This window comes from Molossus molossus, unplaced genomic scaffold (genome assembly GCF_014108415.1).
Source record: "Molossus molossus isolate mMolMol1 unplaced genomic scaffold, mMolMol1.p scaffold_m16_p_11, whole genome shotgun sequence".
NCBI lineage: Eukaryota > Metazoa > Chordata > Mammalia > Chiroptera > Molossidae > Molossus > Molossus molossus.
In genome coordinates, this window is record NW_023425346.1 from 47175563 (window position 1) to 47200105 (window position 24543).

General features: G+C 37.3%; 1 protein-coding gene across 1 annotated transcript in view; it reads right to left on the reverse strand.

Moving 5' to 3' along the window:
• Window positions 1–24543, reverse strand: part of TTC21B (tetratricopeptide repeat domain 21B) — a 75071-nt gene that overhangs the window by 28609 nt on the left and 21919 nt on the right. Inside the window, exons 9-19 of the mRNA XM_036254768.1 lie at window positions 22389–22581; window positions 21892–21989; window positions 21373–21573; window positions 15308–15437; window positions 12323–12480; window positions 9210–9434; window positions 7443–7681; window positions 5810–5882; window positions 5100–5210; window positions 4007–4145; window positions 1791–1897 (exon numbers count right to left, since the gene is read on the reverse strand). Coding sequence (XP_036110661.1) covers window positions 1791–1897; window positions 4007–4145; window positions 5100–5210; window positions 5810–5882; window positions 7443–7681; window positions 9210–9434; window positions 12323–12480; window positions 15308–15437; window positions 21373–21573; window positions 21892–21989; window positions 22389–22581 — 1674 coding nt within the window. The remainder of the gene's footprint in view (window positions 1–1790; window positions 1898–4006; window positions 4146–5099; window positions 5211–5809; window positions 5883–7442; window positions 7682–9209; window positions 9435–12322; window positions 12481–15307; window positions 15438–21372; window positions 21574–21891; window positions 21990–22388; window positions 22582–24543) is intronic.

Genomic DNA, 24543 nt, shown 5'->3' on the forward strand with positions numbered 1-24543 from the left:
TAAGATATTAGCACTATTGAAGATTACATATTTCAGTGAAATTTTAAGCTTAAATGGGTATCACAGATATCCAAGTCCAAGCCCAATTCATTTACAACTAGAACCAAAAAAAATGATTGAACATCACCAATGAAACACCGGTCACTTTATATATGTGTATGTATGCATGAACTTCTGTTAGCTAAAGCTCAACACCAAAACATTTAATAAATTAGTTGCGGAATGCAGAACTCTTCTGGGTAAATGAAAATAAGGTCAAAAGAAGGCAAGCAGTGTGGTATTCTAGAAAGCAAGAATAGTCAGATGTTCTATGTTCTACTTCATGCTCAGCAAAGTCATAGGGAAAATCAATTAACAAATGACCCAATTGACATGTGTTGAACCAAGCACTCAGTAATGCCAGAAACACATTATTTCAAACCCACATGGAACCTTTACCAAAACAGATTATAATGTAGGGCATAACGTAAGCTTTATGAAACAAATCTCAAAGGATGCAAACATTCAAAGTAGGTCTTTGACCACAGTAAAATTAAACTAGAAATCATTATCAAAAAGATACCGAGAAAACTAAAACTGCCTGGAAATCGAACACTATACTTTTAAATAACCCATGGATCAAAGACGTGATCAAGGTAGAAATGAGGAAATATGATAAACTGAAAAACAGTCAACTTGTGGGATGTATTTAAAACAGTGTTTAGAGAGAAATGCATCACCTTAAACGAGTAAAAAATAACAAAGGCTAGCCCAGCCTATGTAACTAGTCTAGAAAAAGATCAGCAAACTAATTCCAAAGAAAGTAGAACAATAAAATAAAATTACCACTGTCAGACTATAAACGAGGATATTTCTACAGCATTTCCAGATATTCAAAAGATAAGAGACAATGAAGAGATACGTCAATAAATTTGACGATTTAATAAAATAAAAAAATTATGTACTTAAAAATATAGCCACCCAAACTTACATAAAAAATTTTAATATGACCAGTCTGAGATCATTATAGATGCTGAATCCATTAATAAAAATGTCCCATCAAAGAAGCCTTGAGGGCCAGTGGTTTTAATATTGAATTGTTCCAAACGTTTTAAAAAGAGCATCCAGTCTATAGATCAGTCTCTTTCATGAACATAGATGTACAAATCTTAAACAAAATAGTAGCAATATCTTTAAATTCTAGTTATTTTTTTAAAAATAAAAAAATAACATATATTTCAGGGTTCTAGAGATGATCTAACATTTGAAAATCAATCAATTTAATCTATCACGTTTATAGAAAAAAAAAAAAAAAAGGAGAAAAATCACATGACCATATCCTGATAGATGCAGAAAGTAAATTATGATAAAATTTAATTTATAAAATTGTCGGCAAAATGGAAACTGAAAAATCATTAAAAAAATCAGCTACTTAGGGAATACCTCAAAGAAAAAATGGATGAAACCACTACAATGAAGACAAAATATTTAAAGAAATTAAAGATATAAATAAAGGAAGAAAAAAAACTGAGTTCAAATCCTGCCTATGGAACCAGTAATGTAACTTCACAAGTTTTTAAATCAAGCCTCTATGGCTGTAAGACAGGATTAAAAATATCAACTGCCGTATCTGTTATAATAATTAGTAATAATATATTTAAATCGTACAATCCATAAGCATTCAGTCACTCGGTTTCACTTATTTTCTGTGACCGATGGGTCAAAGAGATTGGTTTACTCTTCCGTGTGGCATAGTTCCTTCTGCGTCCATCCTCCAGCCCACAACCGCATTCACAAACAAATGCATTTACCTGTTGTAATGAAGTGACTGCATCACCAGGTCTTTCCATTTTACTATAAACTTTCGCTAGAAGAACTTGAGAACGTCCATCTTCCATGAGAGCTGACAGTTCATTTACTGTGAAAGAATTGAATACATTGGGGGAAAAAATATTAACATAAATGTTTACATTTTTCTACCAGTTTTACAACTGGTCTTTAGAAAGAATAGTTTTGAAAGATAGTAAATAAAGTTAAAATTTTTTTCAGCCAGTTAACTAAAGAATGGCCAAATTTTTAAAAAGGGTATAGCCCTGGCCGGTTTGGCTCAGCGGTTAGAGCATCAGCATGTGGTCCAGAGAGACCCGGGTTTGGTTCCCACTAAGGGCACGTACCTTGGTTGCAGTTTGTCCCCGACCCCGGTTGGGGTTGTGCGGGGAGGCAGCCACTCGATGTGTCCCTTTCACGTCAATGTTTCTCTCTCTCTCTCTCTCTCTCTCTCTCCCCCTCCCACTCTATCTGAACAAAAATGAAAAAATGTCCTCGGGTGAGGATAAAAAAAAAAAATTTTTTTAAAGGGGATAAAAACTGACTGGAAGAAAAGTTAAAGAACTGGATAACAACTGGAAGTTTTTCTTAGACATATATTTAGGTAATAAACAAAGTTTATAAGTTCATTTTATTATTAAGTATATAAAATTTTGTTCACTGAATCTATTAAAAGATAAGATATAACAGTTGCTACATGCAATGAAGAACTGCTGTTTTTTAAATAGATATTTGATAAGCAATAAAGCATAGTCATTAAGAACACTGACTTTGATGCCAACCAGTCTGGCTTCAAATTTAGGCTTCATCACTTACTAGCTACTTAACCTTGAACAAGGTCCTTAACCATTCTATGCCTCCCTTCCATCTGTAAAAGAGGGGAAATAATAGTACCTATCTCAGAGGGTGTTTTGTAAAATCTTTAAAGTTAATAAGTACAAAATATCTTAACATATGTAAAGCAACTAAAGTCTGGAATGTGGTAAGTGCAATTTAAATATTTAGTATTACTATTTTGTGATCTAAGAGTAGTAAAAACGCCCTAAATAATTAACAGAAATATGTTTCTTCCACCATTTATCAAGTACATGATCTGGGCCACAATCTGAAGTGGTTAATATAAATTATTTCTCTAATTTTACATTATGTTGTGACACTTACAACCTTCTTAATCAAGAGTAATGCAGCAAGACTCAATTCTAGGAAGTACACAGTGGTATATAAACAAGAATTCTGTCTCTATTGTGTCCAACTTTTCTTCACTTTAAATGTCTATCAGTAGTGAACTCTCTAAATAAATTATAATACCGATGTACATGAGAATACCTATGCTAAAAAAATAAAGAGCTATATTTACCAGCATGAATAAAACCTATTAAATGAAAAATGCATACTGCAGACCTACAGGTGTTATATGGCCCCATTGTGGTGGGAAAAAGTGGCATGTAATTGAGTGTGAGACAGTGACTAGGAGAGAGGGGGAGGGAGACGGATCAGGATGAGACACAAGTTGCTGCATGTGGTTTTCTCAGGAGAGTGGGAGAGGACATGACTTTCATTTACTTCTCTGACCTTTCGGTCTTGGCAATGAGCAAACACTAGCTTTTAGTAAAAATAAAAAATTTTTTTTCAATTTTTTTTTTTTCCTCACTCGAGGACATTTTTCAATTTTTTATTCAGATAGAGTGGGAGGGAGAGAGAGGAAGAGAAAGAGAGAGAGAAACATGGATGTGAAAGGGACACATCGAGTGGCTGCCACCCGCACAACCCAACCAGGGGTGGAGACAAACTGCAACCGAGGTACATGCCCTTAGCGGGAACCGAACCCGGGTCTCTCCGGACCACAGGTGGACGCTCTAACTGCTGAGCCAAACCGGCCAGGGCCATTTTATTCTTTTATAGTGAATTAAAAAACTTATAAAAATGTTTATTTGTTTAAACACTAGACACAGATGCAATTTAAAGAACCTTCCTTTACATCATTTTGGGACGTATCCTTCTGTAACACAATCAACTGTTTCATAAAACTGTCATTGATTTTTTAAAATATCATATTTTAGTAGAGTGACATGCTGATCAACGAAATAACAAACTTCACATATAAAATACTGGGAATACAAATTCACATTTAAATAATATAAAAATAAAAAATATAAGGTGTATCAGGTATACTCTTTTCAAATCAGGAGGACTTTCATACCAGGCTCATGAGCTAGAGCATGCTGAAGGACTTTTTCTGCTTTGTCATACAGTTTCAATTTCAATAAAACCTCGGCCAGGTCATAGCAGAGATAATTCTGTTGTCCACTTTTCAGTGCGGCTTCATAGTAAGTGATTGCCTAAACAAAATCCATTTTAGTGAGGGAAAAGAAGGCAATGAGAATGGCATTCAAGCATAGGCAATTTACATACAGATTTAAAACATACACATAACTGAAAATAACCAAGGAGGAGCTTAGCTCCTCAGAGAAGCAAGCATCATACAAGACAACTAGCATTTCTTTTTTTATTATTCTTTATTGATTTTAGAAAGAGAAAAAGGGAGAGGGAGAGAGAGAAACATCAATGAGAGAGAACATCAATTGGCCGCCTCCTGCACACCCTGCACTGGGGATCAGGCCCACAACCTGGGCATGTGTCCCGATGGGGAACCAAATTGGTGACCTCTTGGTGCATGGGTCGATGCTCATCCACTGAGCCACACCGGCCGGGCCAACTAGCATTTCTTGAATGAGTAGCTTACGAAAGTGTCTGGTAAAATTTTTAAATGATTTCATTCAGAAGCCAGTGAACTTGATCAAATGCAAATACTTTGCTGGCTGTGATATATATGTTCTGTAGTCACCACAAATTGAGCAAAAATATAACAACTAAAAAAAAAAAAATCCATTAATCTACTAGTCAAAAACAAAAAAAAAAAAACAAAAAACCCCAACCCTCAAAGCACATGGCTTACCAAAATTCATTCAACAGAAAGGACATCTATTATGCTTGGTCATATAATGAACGAGATGTTAACAATAGCCAGTTTATCATAATTGATTCAGTGATAAGAATTTAGGTGCAAGATGAGACCCGAAGTAAACCTGAATCCAAACAGTCTGCAAGATGCAGTGAACAGGAATGTGAGACATAAGAAAGGCTTCGGCACAAATTCCAAACAAATTTGCGTGAACACAAATTTGGAGTTTTACAACCATCAAGATACAAACAATGCTTGCTGAAGACCTTCCATAGAGTAGAGTTTGAAAAATTTGACCCAATAGATATATTTTAAACTGTAAAGTACTTACCTTCGAATAGTTATGAGTTTTCACAAGTGCTTTCCCAATTTTGCTTGCCAGTGTTCCATCTTTTGGGTTTTGATGTAATGCTTGTTCATACGCTACTATGGCTTCTTCAGGCTAATGTTGACAGACGCAAAAAATAGGCAATAAATAAACAGCTTGGCTGGATCCTACTAATGGCAACATTTATATAATTTTTTGAATACTTAATAAGACTGACAAAGTGTATATTTAAGTCCAGAAACCTTAATAATACCAGAGAGGTGATAGTCACTAGCATAGGTAAAACTAATCAGTATAATCCAGCCCAGGTTAATTGTTCCCTTGTCTTCATAAATAATAATGTGAGAACGAAAAGATGGCTTCTTGACTCTTCATTTCTGGCAGTCATCGTAAAAGCCAGATAAAAAGTCAGAGGACTGCTTCCCTTTGAAGAACACACTGTCGTAGCCAATAGTTCTCTTCATCCTGTTTAAAGGAGACTCTTAACTTACTTCTGATATCAGCTCTATTTTAAATAATGATAGTGTTGAATTACTGGATCTCAATTGAAAAGAAAAACTTTTATTGTAATGGTTGTCTCCTTTCATTGCAATGACTGAATCTTTGAATATTAAGTAAACATGATTTAGAAAACCAAATTCCTTGTAATAGAATGTTATACTCATCACAAAGTATTTTTTAAAAATGTAAGTTAGTAGCCTCAGAGACTTTACCTCTTGAATATTCATGTACGCATCTCCAAGGAGAAGAAAAGAACGAGGGCTGGGAATTCTTTCAGCAATTTCTCTAGAAATCAGACCAACTCTATTTAGTATATGAATACAAATATTTTCTTCTAAACCAACAAAAGGTAAGCTCATTTATTTCAATTAACCAATAGCCTTCAGAGTCCCTCTACATATCCAACAGCATAATATTGTGGGAGAAAAAACAAAACACCCATACCCACACACAGACTGTTTATGCTAGATCAATAATTTCTTTCAGTAAATCTTTGCATTTTCTGAAATACAGTAAACAGAGTATAGGTGGATAAATTCTATCCAGAAATATATTTTGTTATGTTTAATTTTGAAGTAACATGGAAATAAGGTACCAAAAAATGATGCGGAGGGAACCACTTATTCTCCTATCCACCTTGAGCTCTGACATTCATGGCATTAATGATGTGCTGAAATGAGTTACCTTAAAAATATACAATCTTCTACTTCATTATTTACAGTTTATGTTTTTACCTGCAAACTTTAACTACTAAAGGTCAAAATACCAACGTTCCTAAATAATAAAGTGATGCTAAGTCTTTAACATACACTACTTCATTTAATTGGTCAAAATCTCTATGAGAAAAATAATTGTTATTCTGATTTTAGAGATGGCCCTGAGTTTGTCTGCAGCTGATGTGTCAGATCTGCCTGAAACAAACACCTATGCTTTTAACTGCTGCATTATACTGCATTCAATAAGTCAACCCTATTTGAAAACACTTTCCTCATTAGAGATGAGTTAGTGCTCATCTTTAGGAAACATCCTAGGAGATAGGATGTAGGAACTCCAGTTCATCCATCTATACAGGGGGTGCTGCCTAGTTTCTTTGAATTACTCAGCATCTGAGATTTCTGAGCTCTGATATTTACATATGAGATGTACCGATCTGACTTGGTTTAATGACTTAATTCATCAGTATTTTATAATGTTCTCCAGAGATAAAAACATTAATTTTCTCTTATGTGGAGTGTGCTTCTGTGTTTATCTTTTTGTTCAGGGAGAAGAGCAAGAGCAACCTCTGTGTTGTCTGTGTGTGTATATCCATGTGTATGCATGTGTATGTCCGTGTGTGTGTACGTTGTATACCTCAATAACTCTTAAGGGCATCAGAGTATGATATAACTTTAAAGCCCCTGTCCTTTCACCAAGGAAATCTGTAACGCATACCTTAGTGTGGTGTATACTACACCATAATTTTGTTTCTATAACTAGTACATTAAGAATTAAACATGAACATGTTACATTACATACTTTTCTTAAGTTATTAAAATACATGCAACTGCTGTTCTTTCTGTTCCCAAACAGGATGATTCAGTGTTTAAAACTAATAACCAATGAGGGAGGAGAGCTGAGAAAGTAGAGTAAGCCACAGGGTGCAGTAATCATTATTACTATGGTTTATGTTTTTGCAAGTGAGTACCTTGGCTGGAGTGACTACGGTTGGTGATAGGAGGCAGTAGAGAGAACACGAAGGCAAAGATCTATCAACTATCCATGAAGCAGTTAAAAGAAAAGTAAAAGAAATTTTGGAATTAATTTTGAGGTAAATGTATCAGAATGGGCTGAAATACCCATTTTTACCTATAACAAGTGATATACAACATTTTCTCTTTTCTGTGCTTCAGGTATATCTCTGCCATTTTTGCTTTGGCCTCGGTGAAATAGGGCTGCTCGGATGTGACGTTCCGAAGCGTGGTCAAAGCGCGCTCGACGTCCCCGCGGGCCAGAGCGAGGTCTGCGTTCGCGATGGTGACACGCAGTTCTTCAGACGTCCCAGAGAATTCATGGATGGCATCTTGTAACAGTTTTGCTGCCTCATGCTGTAAGGATGAAATTAAAATTACATTCAAAATACTCAACAAATTACAATAGAAATTAGAATTTTCTACTAAAATAGAATGAACAATAAATGCTAGCACAGTTATAATATTCATGAAATACTAATGAATTTTTGAAAAGCACAATTTAAGACTAAACCCAGAAACCAGATTCAGATGACATTATAAACATTTGTTAGCTGCAAAGTGTTTTCATAACTGAAGCAACAGCAGTTGCTACACACAAAAGTCACAACTTAATTTAATAAGCACTTACTTTGTACTCAGCACTGTATTAACCTATCTGATTCACATACAAAAACGGTAAGGTAGTTACTATTATTAACTCTAATTTGCCGTAGGGAAATTGAGATTTAGAGAGTTAAGACATTAACAAATGATAGAACCAGAATTTACGCTCAGGCAGCCTGACTCCAAAGCCTAAATTCTTAGCCACATTCATTACTGTCTCGTTGATGGGGTCTAGTCCAGTAACCACTGCACCCAACAGCTCTTCATTATGTAGCAGACTACTTTATTCCCTATACATCATTTTTGTTATACCTCAGGTGAATATATAACCTCATTTCCAAATTTGTATCTCAATGAATCTAAAATGTCATTAAGATACATCTCTCAACTTTAGAGATTATAAAACATTCACATTTCAGAAATGTTAAAATATAAAAAAAATAGCACATCTTAGAATCAACTATTTATGGTAGAACTGTTTCTTCTTTTTTAAATATATTTTATGTTTATTTACTAGTGAAATAGAAAATGAGATTTGGCAAGTATTTAAACACAGCCTTAACTTTCACTGAAATATGAAAATAAATGATTAGCAACTGCTACAATCCATAAATGACATGAAATTCTTCATTTTCTTCAATTCTCTCAGAATTACCTGCTATCCATCCATCCATCCATCCACCCACCTGTGTTATCTTTTTTTTTTAAGTATTTGATTTTATGACTGTCCTATGAGTTTATTAAAGCTGGTATTTATCCAGTGGTTCTTTTGTTTCCTCAACTATTAGAATTTTAGGTTGGTACTTTCATTTTATTTCAGTAGTACTTGTGTGTACACGTGTTTGTGTGTGTAAATCCTTTTAGAAATTCACAGAATTATAACTATTTTATATTATTACCTTTCATGGTAGCAAAGGTAATCATACATTATTATGCTTTTATATACATTTAATAATATATCATATCACATTATATTGTTATTTACATTTTGTTATATTATGTTATATTATGTTATGTTATAACAGTTCATGGTAGCCAACCTAAGTACACAGATATTTAATGTCTTCCAAGTGCAAACTATGTTTATTTTCAGGGGCTTGTAAAAAGTACATGATTTGGTAAAAAGAAATTAAGAAATAAATTCTCTAAATTTTACCATTTGGTCAAATGAAAAATTTTAGCTTTTTCATTTCCTACTTGTATATCTTATTAATATATAATATATATATATTTGAATAAAACGTTCAGATCTGAGCCATTGAATTAAAACTTGACCCACCTCTTCTCCATTTAAGCGGTGAACCTCTACCAACTCAAGAAAGATCGATAAACGATGGCTTGCATCAACTTCAGTGTTTCTGTATTTTGATTTTGAGGAGCCTCCAATTTTCCTCATTCCTGGCAAACTCATTGCCATGTGCAGAGTTTTAATGGCCTCTGCTATTTCTCCCATTTGCTTTTGTGACTGAGCTTTTATCAAATGATATAAAGGATATTCTCTCACCTGAAAAATAATATTCAGAAATACTTCTTTGGAGTATTTATAACATTGACACACTATTTACAGCTCATGATGCATTAAAATAATAGGATCTTTGAAGACAGTTTGTGATTGTATATGTAAAGTCTATTTCTGTACTTTTTTTTTTTTTTTTATCCTCACCCGAGGATATTTTTCCATTTTTTTTGTACAGATAGAGTGGGAGGGAGAGAGAGGAAGGGAGAGAGAGAGAGAAACATCGACGTGAAGGGACACATCGAGTGGCTGCCACCCGCACGACCAACCAGGGCCAGGGACAAACTGCAACCGAAGTACGTGCCCTTAGCGGGAACCGAACCCGGGTCTCTCCGGACCGCAGGCCGACGCTCTAACCGCTGAGCCAAACTGGCCAGGGCTATTTCTGTACTTTTAACTTTCTGATCTGTTACTGTATTAAATCAAATTCAGGAAACCTGCCACTACCCAGCATGCCCCTGGATGACAAACCTGTCAATCAAGTGCTTCAACCACGACAGCAGAGAGAGGCAGGCAGAGCATGCAAGGCTAGCAAATACGTTCTAAGAAATTAGCTGAGTTTTCAGGAAAGGAGTTTTTTTTAATCTGGGATTTCTGATACTGATATAAAGTTATTTGATTTCTGGAAACAACATTTTCCCTCTTTCCTTTATTTTTTAATTTTAAGGTTAAAATTTTAGGATACGTTAATCAAACATTGGTTTTGCCCTTTGGTATTACTCAGAAACATGAAACAAAGCTTCTGTCTTTACTGTGGCTAGCAACAGCGTATAGAGAAAAACAGAATGATAAAAATGAGTGAGGAAGAAGACAAGAGAAGAAGGTAATCCAGAATGAAGTGAAGTAGCAGCCATCTGATGCCTGGGACAGCTACAATCCTCCTTAAGGCTGTGGTTCTAAGTCTCAGTTAGCTATGAGCTTTGTGGAAATACTCCTGCTTATCTATTCTCTTGGAGATTCTCACGACTGGGGTGGAGTGCCTACACTGCAGTTTGGACGCGCCACCAGTCTTGAGAACTGCTACCCTATGAGCAGGTGTTAGCATCTGCAAACCTTGCTTGGAACTTGAATTCTCTAGTCCGTTGATGGGTTCTCATATAACAGGACTCAAGACGCTGTGAACTAAAGTGAAAATCTGAGGAGGTCTTCCACAATTCCCAATAGTTCAGGAAGCACCCAAACCCAGGATTTTCCCTAATGCTGAGGGATATGGGATGTATCACAGAATCTCTTGAATAGAAATCTAGTGTGTTTATATCCTCAAACCACACACTTTCAAAATGACTAAGCATTCTTTGATGACAAATCTAGAGAAGAGTTATTAAATGCCAAGGTTCAAGGCCCTGGCCAGGTGGCTAAGTTGGTTGGAGCATTGTCCCATACACTACAAGATTGCAGGTTCGATTCCCAGTCTAGGCACATACCTAGGTTTCTGGATTGATATTCAATCAGGGTGAGTATGGGAGGCAACTGATTGATTTTTTTTTCTTTCTCTTTCTCTCTCTCCCCCCACCCCCTTCCTCTCTCTAAAAATCAATAAAAACATATCCTTGGGTGAGGATTTAGAAAGAACAACCGGTCCAGCTGGTGTGGCTCAGTGGATAGAGCATGGTCCCATGGACTGAGAAGTCCCAGTTCAATCCCTGGTCAGGGCACATGCCCCTGTTGCAGGCTCGATGCCCAATGTGGGTTGTGCAGGAGGCAGCCGATTGATGTTTCTCTCTCACATCAATGTTTCTATCTCTCTCTCCTTTCTTTTCTCTCTAAAAAAAATCAACAAAAAACATATTTAAAATTAATAAAAAGAACCAACCAAGGTCCAAGAAGGAAACAGGCAATAAATCAAACCCCAATACATAAAAATAGTTGGCATTCTTTATAATTTACAATTATTTTCATATATTTTCATTATTGCATTTAATGATTACTATAACCATAGGGCATTATGAGTTGTGTAGAAAAGAAAACTGAGGTTCAGAGAGAGAGGTTCAGACACTGACCCCATGTCTTTGTTGCCAAGTCCAGATAGTTCTTTAACTACACACAGTTGCTTTCATTTGTTCTCCTACAGATAGCATTGTAATTAGCTAGTAATGAATAATGGGAAAGGAGCTAAGGGAAGGTCAGGCATTATAGGCTTGTTATTTAGGCAGCTTCATCAGGAAGTTACAACTTTACATTTCCCAGGGTTTCAACAAAGGGAAGACAGATACATGGCCAGTAAAGTTGGGGTAACATAGGGAAGGTACTTGCCTGTCAATCACACCTGGAACAGAGAACATTGTCCAGAATGGGTGTGGCCACTGCAAGCACCTGGACATTTGGGATACTTAATTCCCTGAACAAAAAAGCTCGTTCTCTTATGCTGTTGGTTCCTCTTGGCACGCTTGGTGCATGGATCACGCTTGGCTTTCTGGCATTCTCTGTGTGGCCCCTGGCCACAAGGACTCCACACCCAATGGACTAATGGACTGTAACTAGCCTGATGCTGAACTGGACCCGGCTAAAACATGGAAAGGAAATGCTGGACACTGGCTTTGCTTCTAACTTTACTGAAACCCCAGTTACACTTCTACTATGACTGGACTGAGGGAATTTTGACTTTGAAAATGCAGATGTAATTCCACACAAATGAAAATTACTCATTCTCCCATGTGTGTCTCAGGAAATAAGAAGAAGTCCACCCCCAGCAGCATCCAGTGAGGAAGAGGACCCCCCACTGCGTCTGATATCACTACTGCTTGTGAATCCAAAATCTTTTCCATGAAAAATGCATTTATTAGCAAAATATTAAAGGCTAAATTTTTTTTTTCAAGTTGATATGTAAACATTTGCTACAGGTTCAAGGAGGGTGATATGTCTTCTGGAATACTTACCTTAAAGTTATAGCTCAGACAAAGTTCAAGAGACTGAGAACACAATTTAAATTTTTCCTGTGACAAATAAACCTGAGCCATCAGGAGATAAGCATCTGCATAAGAAGAACTGTGTTCCAGGCAATGCTGCAGGTTATTATAAGCTGCTTCAATATCACCTAATGAAGGGAACAAAGCACCATAATTCAAATGATTATGAGCTGGAGATCTTAGAGATAAGAGGGAGAAAAGTAGTATATGGATAGCTCCAGTGTTTGAATTTAAAGTCCTCTGTTCATAAGGCCATGGTTTACTCTATTCTTTGTAGTCCCCATAAAAGAACATACTTGTAAATCAGAGTACACCTGGAAGACCATACCTTGGTCATAAGGAGCAAACCAGAGAAAGTGTGTGAAAAGATCGTAATCAGTCATCACTTTTACTGAGAGATCTATACATGTACCTTTATCCATTTTCCTTATAAAAAATTTTTTTATTTATAATTTCATTAAAATAAACTCTAGAAAACATAGAAATTTAAATAGGTAGAATGTTAATAGTGCCACATTAACAAAGAGGATTTAGTCTAGTTATCATTCTTGGCTAGAAATTTTATTACTGTCCATAAAATTACCAAAAAGGCATAAGGATATATTCTAGAGATTTAGAAATATGAGTTTTAGATTCTAAATATCTTTGAATACCAACTGAAATATCAAAGCTTGTGGAAACACACCTACTTACTGTACATCTGGGAGTCTTAAAATAGAAGCAAACGATCAAGATTAAAGTGACCGCAAGAGTGGGATCTACCCTGGCTGGTGGATGGGGTACAAGGAGCCTCTTCCTCTGGACAGCAGAGATGGGTGCTAGCGGTTTCTAGTGATAGCACTGCACTGGCTGTCTCATAAATCGGCCTTATGTAAGCATAGCTAGGCCAGCTCCTCATTCAACTCTGCTAGGAAAATGGGGGAGGGAGAGATACTAAATTATTTTCTGCTCGGTTTTTCTCCTGAACATGATCTGACACCTCGACAGACAAAATAAGGCTCCAGTCAGGGCTTCCAGCCAAATCAATAAACCTTTATCTCCAAGCACACTGTCTCAGTGTTTGGCTTATCTGCACATCAGACACACAAACCTGAATTTTGACAATTTCAGTAACATCAGTACCATTTCAAATTATTTCGGGCTGCTGTTTTTTAAAATGGGTTAATATGTAAGACTTTCATTCCTAAAGACTTTGGCAATTAAGTATTCCTTTAATGAGACTTATCTATCAAATTTAGAAATAAATAATGCATATTTAATAAAGTAATCTGAACTCAAAGTCCCAGTATGATTAACTAGTAGGTGATACCCATTCCAATTGGGAAGAAAATCAAAATGCCCTGAGACGGGGTGTAGGTAGAAGAAGGGAAATGGTGACGGAAGGAGACTTGACTTGGGGTGGTAAACACACACTACAATATACTGATGATGTACCTGAAACCTGTGTAATTTTATTAACCAATGTCACCCCGATAAATTCAATTAAAGAAGTATCATGTGACTCAATCAGAAGGAGGTCATTTCCCACAACTGGAGTACTTCTGAGGTGAAACAAGCTTTTGAGATTATCTAGGTCTTTTTTTTAAATGGTTAAAACTGTCATAAAAAATTCAGTGAAGGTACTCTCTTAAAATTTTTACATTATGTACAAGATATAACTGTTTATGAGAATACCTGTGGGATTGGGGGGGCTGGAAGATAGATGTTTTTTAACCTTGGGTTAAACACTCTCAACCCTGCGTTAATGCATTCTTGGAATCCTAGCCTGGGGGGGAAACCTGGCCCACCCAGGTGTATTGGGTGTTTCATTTGCATGTGAATAAGGGTTTGTTATCTTTTGGCTTCAAGGTCTCTTCCCGTAAAAAAGCAAGAGACAAAGCGAGGGTGTATGCAGTAATGTCATCTCAAGGAAATAATTTACTTATATCCACTTGTTACCTGGGGGTATCAATCTGCAAATAAATGGGACTGCGTCCAGAGATCTGGAGCATTTGCTATCTTGCAAAGCTCCCCCTCACTCCAAGCAGCGAGTACTTGTAGTTTCATTGCGTTGCACGGATCCTGGCAGGCCGAGAGATGGCAAGTACCTTTAACTTGGTTTTTGCCCATTAGTACTTTATAAACTTAATTTACTTAGCATAGCATTCAGCAAGCAAAGGTACATATATAGGTACCATATGACAGTCTACTTTTGTGTATATATCATACATACGTGTGTTTCCTAAAAAGCTAAGGTTGTAATAGACGTTGGTCAGTTATCTATCTATCATCTATTTTTGGCTGTATGTAACCAGTCACAGAAATTAACAGAAATTACAAAATTCCATTATGGCATGAAACCTGGTAAACATCACACATTTTGTTATGCCAATGAGTCAACAACTATAGATTAAAGACTGTAAATTATCACTGAGAGGCCCTAGTACTTTCTGATGGAAATTTTTTAAAGTGGTAAATTTGTACTTCCCCGACTATTCACTTGAACCACAAAAAGATTTTAGTAATTTTAAAAGAATTAAAGAGTAAAGCAAGTTATTCAATTTTATTTTGGATAGAAATTAGCTATCTGGCCCTGCTGGTTTGGCTCAGTGATTAGAGCATCTGCCCACAAGACTGAGGGGTGGTGGGTTCGATTCTGTCAAGGGCACATGCCTAGGGCAGGTTCGATCCTTGGCTCTGGTCGGGGTCATGCGGGAGGCAACCAATCGATGTGTCTCTCACTTCGATGTTTCCATCTGTCTTTCTCCCCCTCTTGCCCTTCCTCCCTTCCACTCTCTCTAAAAATCAATGGAAAAATATGCTTGAGTGAGAATTTTAAAAAAAGTAATCTGTGCACATGTAAAATACGCATTTTATGTGACTATTCTTCATATATGTGAAATTCTTAGTTTACTTATATTGTTTTTATCGACATCAAAATATAAAGTTTTTTTAAGCTTTCAAGGTATACCTTACCTGACAAATATTTCACTTTTGCTATTAGGAAGACAGCTTGCAGAAGGCCTGGTACAGTCCTCACTATAGTCTCCAGGATGGAGGTACAACGTCTGAGAAGTGGAGAAAGAGGTTGCCCAGGACTTGCAGGCTTAACAAAACAAGTCAGCAGGTTATTTTATAAGTTTATAACGGCATTCAGCTAAAAATAAACACATATTCATTGTAATGTGAATATCAAAACCATATTATTTTTCTAAAATTTTTCTTATTTGATGTATTTCCCAATATCTTTGCCATGACTAGATAATACTAATTTATTTCCTAAGACCTATGAACAGACTATATAATGGCTTTGTTCAGCAAAATATTTATGAAATTATTATACAATTACTCATTCAATGACATAGAAACAAACCTATCTGTTCAAGGGAAAGATAACCAAGAGGTAGAGTTTCTTGTTGGAGTTGAGAGGCAAGGCACTGTGAGTTGTGATTTTAAATCTGCCTTGTGATTCCCACAATTCAGTAATTTGCGCTACCCCCCCCCCCCCCCCCGAGAGTAATGTATGGCCAGTTTTTAGGGGATTCACATTTTGTTTTCCTAGTGAAATCAGAAGGTAGAACACACTCATGTGTACTCCACCAAATGAATCATATCTTCATATTCCCACTCTTCTCCCTGGCATGTTGCAAGCCCTCTACTTTTTTTTTTTTATTTATTTTTTATTTTTTATCCTCACCCAAGGACATTTTTCCATTTTTTGATCAGGTAGAGTGGGAGGGAGAGAGAGGAACAGAGAGAGAGAGAAACATCGATGTGAAAGGAACACATCGAGTGGCTGCCTCCCGCACGACCAACCAGGGCCAGGGACAAACTGCAACCGAGATACGTGCCCTTAGCGGGAACCGAACCCGGGTCTCTCAGGACCGCAGGCCGACGCTCTAACCGCTGAGCCAAACTGGCCAGGGCTTTTTTTCTCTTTTTATTAAAAATGAACATTATAACTAAAGAAGTACTAGACCATTTTATTATTCTTTCAATGGTGGTCTACTCAACCAATCTTTATTCAGTGGTTATCCACTCACAACTTAGAAATGTGATCTCAGAATTTAAATAGCACACGTTCAATTCTCCCTGCTTTGCCCTAATAATGCTGCTTCCTTTACCTGAAGGATGCCCCCCTCCATCCCCTCCCCGCCCCGCACCCCACATATACACATTCTTCACTGGAGTATGGCCTCTTAACTGACCATCACTCCTACAATAGCGATTGTTACTGACAAAAAAGTGTCGCATCTTCTCCCTATGTTACAGCACACAAAAATGTGTGCTCAAAAAGATTTGCAGACTATGACCACTGGTGCCTAGAAAACTTCAACTCCTTGAAATTTCTACAGCACTTATAATCTATGAAATAAAAGTCAACATTCTGTATCTTACACAGTTCTATAGTCATTTCATACTTAGTTTTGCTACTTTTATAGGACTAAGGGTCTTTATGTCTTGAATACCAGAATTTTCTACTTCTTCACACAGTAATGGATACAGAGTACATTTCTTAAAGCATATTTTTTCCAGCAAAACTGAAAATAATGAAAGTATAGGTGATATGGTAAGTTTCTGATGATGTTCTTTGCCACTTGCAAAGAATTCGTTATTGAGAACAAACATTATTCTCAATAGTTTCAGAATGAATCAGAAAAAAATAAAAACAGAACTTATGTAGACAATCTCTAAGATAACATCTATTTGATTAAAAAAAAAAAACAACTATATATTAAAAGGGCCAAAGAAGTAGGGACAGAGCTGGAGAGACAAGTCTGCCTTTCTGATATTTCCCCATGAAAACAACATTATAAATGCTAAGTAGGTTCTATCATGCTGATAAAGATGATTATGAAAGAACAGGATGTCTGAGGACTAGGGAGCTAACTATGCTTAATTATTTCTTGCTCCACCTACAGTTAACTCTCAGCACAGCTGCTAGAAACATCCTTTTAAAATGCTGAATATGATCATGCGAGAACCCCTCTGGTAGCTTCCACTGTACTCAGAATTCAAGTCAAAGAAGTTACAACACCCAGAACTGAAGTCGGAGTAGTGACAAGTGGTTTCCTGTGACCTCTGACAACTCCCCTCCTCCGCACCCGCCCAGCCACACCCACTCCTTGTGTCCCTTTGGGCCAGGGAATAACTGTTCCTTCTGTCTGAAACACTCCACAGCAAATTCCACATGACCCCTTCACGTTTCTGTTCAAACTTTACCATCTTAATGAGGCCTATCCTAACCACATTATATAAATTCTCTCTTCCCACCCTGTTGTTCTCTTCTGTGATCTTCTAATATACTATGTAACTGACTTGATTATATTAGCCACCTCCTCCTGATAGTACACATGCTTCAAGTGGGCAAGCGTTGTACTTTGCTTTTATACAGGTATTTCCCCAGCTCTGAAGAGAGTGCTGGGCCCTCTGTAAGCATGTGCTGAATGAATTATGAATATTGCATGAGTACTGAAAAGTACATTTGACTTCTGAGATCATGACTGGGAGACTGAGGTCAATCCCAGGTGTGATTCTAGAGAGGATACTTAAAAAGAATAGATGATGAAAGTGGGCAGCACGGGTTCAGTAAGGAAAGGTCACTATTCCCACTTCCTTGTTAGACACAGGCCCCTCCTCCGGGAGGACGGTGTGCATGACCTGTCAACGTTGCACAGGTGGCCCCTTCACCCGGCAGTGCTCATCCTGACAGGTTCCTCCACAGACATTCCTGCACAATTCTTCAGAGATATATTTTTGAGACTACTCATCACAGCCCTGATGAAGTAGCTGGGACCTGGAGAAACACTGAGGTCCAGAGAGGGGATGGGTTCACCAATCCTGGTCCTTTGGATGAGGGAAGCTCAGCAGCTGCTGAAGTGGGTACAAGGGTCTTTGTGTATCGACAGATGAAGTCCTCTCACGTGACACAGGTGGACCAACCGTCTGCATCCAGGATCCCACCAGCTGGACCACATATATGTGATCTCAACAGGCAGACATGCATATATTGTATAAAAGGAACCCGAAAGATTCCACCAAAAACCGACTAGAAGTGATAACTGAATCTGGTAAAGTAGCAGTACACAAAATGAATATTCAGAAATCAGCTGCATTTATACACACCCATAATGAACTATCAGAAAGGGAAACTAAAAAAAACAGTTATCATTTACAATTATATCAAAATAAATAAAATGCCTAGAAATAAATTTAACCAAGGATGTAAAAGATTGGTACTTGGAACATTATAAGACACTGAAGAAAGAAGTTAAAGAAGATACAAATAAGTGGAAGCACATATTGTGTTCATGGATAGGAAGAGTTAACATCATTAAAATGTCCATACTGCCCTGGCCAGTTTGCTCAGTGGTTAGAGCACTGGCCCACAAACCAGAGTCATGGGTTTGATTATTGGTCAAAGGCAGGTACCTGGGTTGCAGGTTCAATCCCTGGCCCCAGTCAGGGTGGTGTAGGAGGCAACCAAATGATGTGTCTTTCTCACATTGATGTTTCTCTCTCTCCCTTCCATTCTATCTAAAAATCAATGGAAGAATATCCTCAGTTGAGAATTGACAACAACAAAATATCCATACTAATCAAAGCAATCTATAGATTCAACACAATTCCTATAAAATACCAATAGCATATTTCACAGAACTAGAACAAATTTTCCAAAAAATTTAAATGAAACCACAAAAGACCTGGAATATCACAGCAATCTTGAGAAAGAACAAAGTTGGAGGGATCACGGTACCTCCTATACTTCCTATACTACAAGGCCATAGCAATCAAAACAGCATAGTACTGCCCGGCGGGTGTGGCTCAGTGGCTGAGCATCAACCCATGCACCAAGAGGTTGCTGGTTCGATACCCGGTCAAGGCACATCCCCAGGTTTGGGGCCCGATACCCAGTGGGGGGCATGCAGAAGATGGCCAATTGATGTTCTCTCTTATCGATGTTTCTATTTCTCTCTCTCCCTCTCCTTTCCTCTCTCTCTAAAGTCAATAAAGAAAAAATGCCCTGGCCAGTTTGGCTCAGCAGTTAGAGCATCGGCCCGCAGACCAATGAGGTGTGGGTTTGATTCTGGCCAAGGGCACGTACTTTGGTTGCTATTTGTCCCCGGTCCTGGTTGGGGTCATGTGGGAGGCAGCCACTCGATGTGTCCCTTTCACATCAATGTTTCTCTCTCTCTCTCTCTCTCTCTCTCCCCCTCTCTCTCCCTCCCACTCTATCTGAACAAAAATGGAAAAATGTCCTTGGGTGAGGATAAAAAAAGAAAAAACAAAACAGCATGGTACTGGCATAAAAACAGCCACATCGATTCATGCAATAGAACAGAAGGCCCAGAAATAAACCCACACCTATATGGTCATTAATATTTCACAAAGGAGGCAAGAGCATGGGGTAAGGACAGTCTATTCAATAAATGGTGCTGGGAAAACCGAATACTTGCAAAAGAAGAAAACTAGACCACCTTCTTACACCATACATGAGAATAAACTAAAAATAAATTAAAGAGTTAAATGTAAGACTCAAAACTATAACTAGAAGAAAACATAAGCAGTAAGACACCAGCCATTTCCCATAGCAATATTTTCTTTGATATATCTCCGTGGGCAAAGGAAACAAAATAAAAAATGAACAAACAGGACTACATGAAACTAAAAAGTGTTTGCACAGCAAAGGAAACCATTACGATAATGAAAGACAACCCACTGAAAGGGAGAACATATTCGCCAATGATACATCTGATAAGGGGTTAATATCCAAAATATATGAGAAACTCATACAACTTAACACCAAGGAAAAAACACACAATCCAATTAAAAAATGAGCAGAGGACCTCAACAGACATTTCTCCCAAGAGGGCATACAGGTGAGCAATAGATATGAACAGATGCTCAGTATCACCACTAATCATCAGGAAAACACAAATTAAACCCACAATGAGATTATCACTTGACGCCTGTCAGAATGGCTGTCCTCAGTAAATCAACAAACAAGTGTTGGTGAGGGTGTGGAGAAAAGGGAACCCTCATGCACTGCTGGTGGGAATGCAGACTGGTGCAGCCACTGTGGAAAGCAGTATGGAGTTTCTTCAAAACATTAAAAACTGAACTGCTGCAAGAGCCAGCCAATTCACTTCTGGAAATATATCTAAGGAACTGAAACACTGATTGGTAAGAATATATGCACACCTATGTTCACTGTAGCATTATTTACAATAGCCGAGATCTGGAAGCAGCCCTAGTGCCCATCAGTAGAGGAGTGGGGAAAAAGCCCATCTGCCTTTTGACTGCATACTCTCTGGCTTCTCGCTTCATTTTCTCTGTGAAAGAAGGAAAGTCCTGGTTCTTATTCTCTCCTCAAGTCCTTGTTACCCTCCACTGGTTGTGCTGGTTCTGGGTCCACTTGGACAGGGCTTGGTGCAGGCCGATGTCAGACACTGCCTGTAACCGGCCTCTCTGGAGGTACCGTGCAATTCACTGTCTGTGGCTGCCTGCACTGGGCCTGGGCGTGTGGGGAGGGGGTTAGGCTGTGAACGAGGGCTGGCTTCCTCAGGCTCTGAGCTGATCAATAGAAAGCCCAAGACACTCAAAGGTCCACCTCCAACTCTTAGCCAGTCTACCAATTACATGGAAATTACAATTACATGGAAATCTAATGAACAAAATAAACAAATAAACAAAATAGAAACAGACTCATAGACACAGAGAACAAACTGACTGCTATCGGAGGAGGCACTGGGGGACTGGGTGAAATAGGTGAAGGGATTAAGCAAAAAAACAAAACCTCATAGACATGGATATCAGCTCGGTGGTTACCAGAGGGAAAGGGGGGGCAGGTAGAAGAGGGTTAAGGGGATAAACGTGACAGAGGGAGATTGACTTCAGGTGGCGAACACACAACGCAATACACAGATGATGTATTATGGAACTAACTGTACAACTGAAACCTATATAATTTTATTACTCAATGTAATTCCAATAAATTAAAAAACTACCCTCTCCCCTTAAAAAGTCCCAAAATTACTTACCTGTATTGGACAGAAATTCAGAAATTCTGTAATAACTTCCAGCAAGAAATCAGGATTTAACTTCTCAAAATACTGTATGCCAAGAGGTAAATCTTGTAATTGTAACAAATGAGTATCCAGGACGTCATTTAACAAGTCAGTAACTTCCTCCTGTGGTTTATTTTTCTTCATAGCAAAAATTGCGTGTAAATAGGTTAATTCCTGAAAAATCAGTCGTTTTTATGAATTACTCCATTTGGTTATGAAGCCATTTATTTCTATTTAGATTTCAAATGTACATGAAGTGCTATTTATGTGAAAAAGTTATTCACACTTAAGTTTTAGCTTGATGGGATTTATAGAATCTTGTGGAAGAATATTTAAAGTCTAATGTTGCACGGAGGTAAATTAATAAAGTTGCATAATAAAATGAGTGTACATTAATCCTTTAAAGCCACTACTAAATAATAAGACAATTTAAAATTCCGTATTTTATAAATAGTGTCTGGGACCTAGTATCTAAGAAATGAATTACTGTACCGCATATTTTCCAAGAGACTGCTGAGCCTCCCTAAGGAATTCCAGATGCTGGTCTGCGTCCTCTAATTGCCCTTCTATTAACTGACATCGAATTAACCCTAAAACCAGACAAAACAAAGCCCACATACTTGGTTTCAGGCATGCAAACTTTAAGCTAACAAAAACATTAATAAAACAGACCCCCCCCCATAATACGTAAAAATTTTAGATTAAAAAGAAGAAAGGGCAAAAGAAAATAAAATGGGTACATTGGTATTCATATAATATCTGTTATGATGGAATTCATGATATATAGAAACTATCTCATAAAAACCTATTCTCTCAAGATATTAACTATAAAATAAAAATTTTATTTTTAAAGATGTATGATTTTTTTTCTATTGTGGGTAGTGGAGAATAATTTTAGAAAACCACAAAGTACATTTTTTAATGGCAGTATGAACAGCAATCATGACTTGCATCTATATGAAAAACAATTATAGAAACAGCGTTCATACCAATGAGAGCAGTGATGTTAGTTTCTTCGAGATTTATGGCTATGTTATACCACTTCCAGGCTTCTTTAATTTTTTCTTGTAAAAGCATTTGGTATCCAAGTTCTATAGCATATTCCGGCTGCTGAGGGGTTAAACTGAAAGCTTTTTCTAGTAAGGTTTGAGTTTTTTGAAGAATGAGTTGGTTACGTCCACACTAAAAAGAAAAGATTAAGTACTTCTATTCAATCAAAAGAATTATTTTTTCTAAATATACATGTTATTTATACTTCACAGAAGCAAAATGAAAGTAAATAAAATGATTTAATAACCAAAGAAAAAGAAAATTCTGTATTTATTATCTAGACAGTACAGCAAGAATTTAACATCCTATCAGAACTTATATATCCTGAGTAGTGTTTTTAAAAAATTGCTATCTTGAAAAGTATATTCCTAATGATGTTGCAATACAAGTATATTTTAGATCTCTTTTCAAACTGTCTTATGATTATTTTACAAAACAGACAAGAAACTTATGGCTTTAAGGTTATATACATACATTTTTTTAATGAAATTAAAAACTAGGACTTTTACCCTAAAGACAAGGGTGCCACCACTAGGACTATTTTAAAAGATTATGTCTTAGCAAATAAGCCAATCAGAGTAAGACAAATACCACATGATCTCAGTTATTTGTGGAATATAATGAACAAGGTGGGCTGATGAACAAAATAGATCCAGAGACATATAAAGGAGTATGGTTCAGACTGACAAACCTCAGAGCAGCGGGGCAGGGGGAATGGATGAGGTGAACCAAAGAACTTATATGCATGTATGGGTAACCAATGGACATAGACAACAATGCCAGAGGGGTGGGGGAGGCGGGTTGGGGATGAGGGTGTCTAGGGGGGAAAAAGGAAAAACATCTGTAACAAAAATAAATTAATAAAAATTGGAAAGAAAAAAAAGCTTATGTCTTAGAATCAATGGTTGAATTTTATGTGTAGAATCAATACCTCAATAAAGCAAGATGCAGAATATTATGTACAGTTTTGATACCATCTACAAAAAGTTATTATTATTTTTTTTTATCCTCACCTGAGGACATTTTTCCATTTTCTGTTCAGATAGAGTGGGAGGGAGAGAGAGGAAGAGAGAGAGAAACATCGACGTGAAAGGGACACATCGAGTGGCCACCACCCACATGACCAACCAGGGCCGGGGACAAACTGCAACCAAGGTACGTGCCCTTAGCGGGAACCAAACCCGGGCCTCTCTGGACCGCAGGCTGACGCTCTAACCGCTGAGCCAAACCGGCCAGGGCCATCTACAAAAAGTTTTATATCATATAAAACAATTCCTCTCTAATACAAATATGCACAGTAAAAATATCACACAGAGCATGGAATGATGTACAGTAGTTTCATAATTATGCTTCCCCCTGGGTTGGGGATGTCACTCGGGAAGGGAAATTTTTATCTGCAATCTGTTTTTGTATTTATATTCTTAGAAGACCAGGAAACCCAGGCAATGGTGTCATAAACATCAGAATACGCAGGGTCAGGGGAAGAGCGTGAAAGGACAGATGCCTCTCAGGTGGCTGGGGGGTGGCAGCTTCCTACTTCATGACTGCTGCGAAGATACTGGTGATCATGCTGGTGTTCGCTTTATCGTCTTCATCACACTGTTCGTTACACTGGGCTTCTGTGTTTTATGGAAATTTCTACGTTGTAATTCACATTTTAAAGTGAAAACACCTCTAAAAAAAGCTTCAAAAATATTTCAAAAAAACACAGTGCTGCTAGAGTTAAGTTTGTAACTTTTGAAAACAATAACTTTTATGAGTAAAATACTAAACTGTTTGAATTTTTGTAAACTAATCAGGTGTCTGGTAACAGGCAAATAAAAAGGGTAAATATACCTCCCTTAAACCAAACTTTTGTAATGACAGGATTTGCTTTTCTTTAAACTTCACACAATCTGACGATTGCTAAATTCATGTCATTTATCAATTAACAGCCTTAATTTTTTTCTTCCAACTCTATATTTGCTAATTGTTTTACTTACTCATGTGTACCTTTTCCTCTTTTTTTCCTAGTGTAATTAAGTAACTTTCCAATCTGCTCATTTCAGGTATTGATTTCAAGATTCTCCTAATTTTTTCTATTTCATTCTCAAT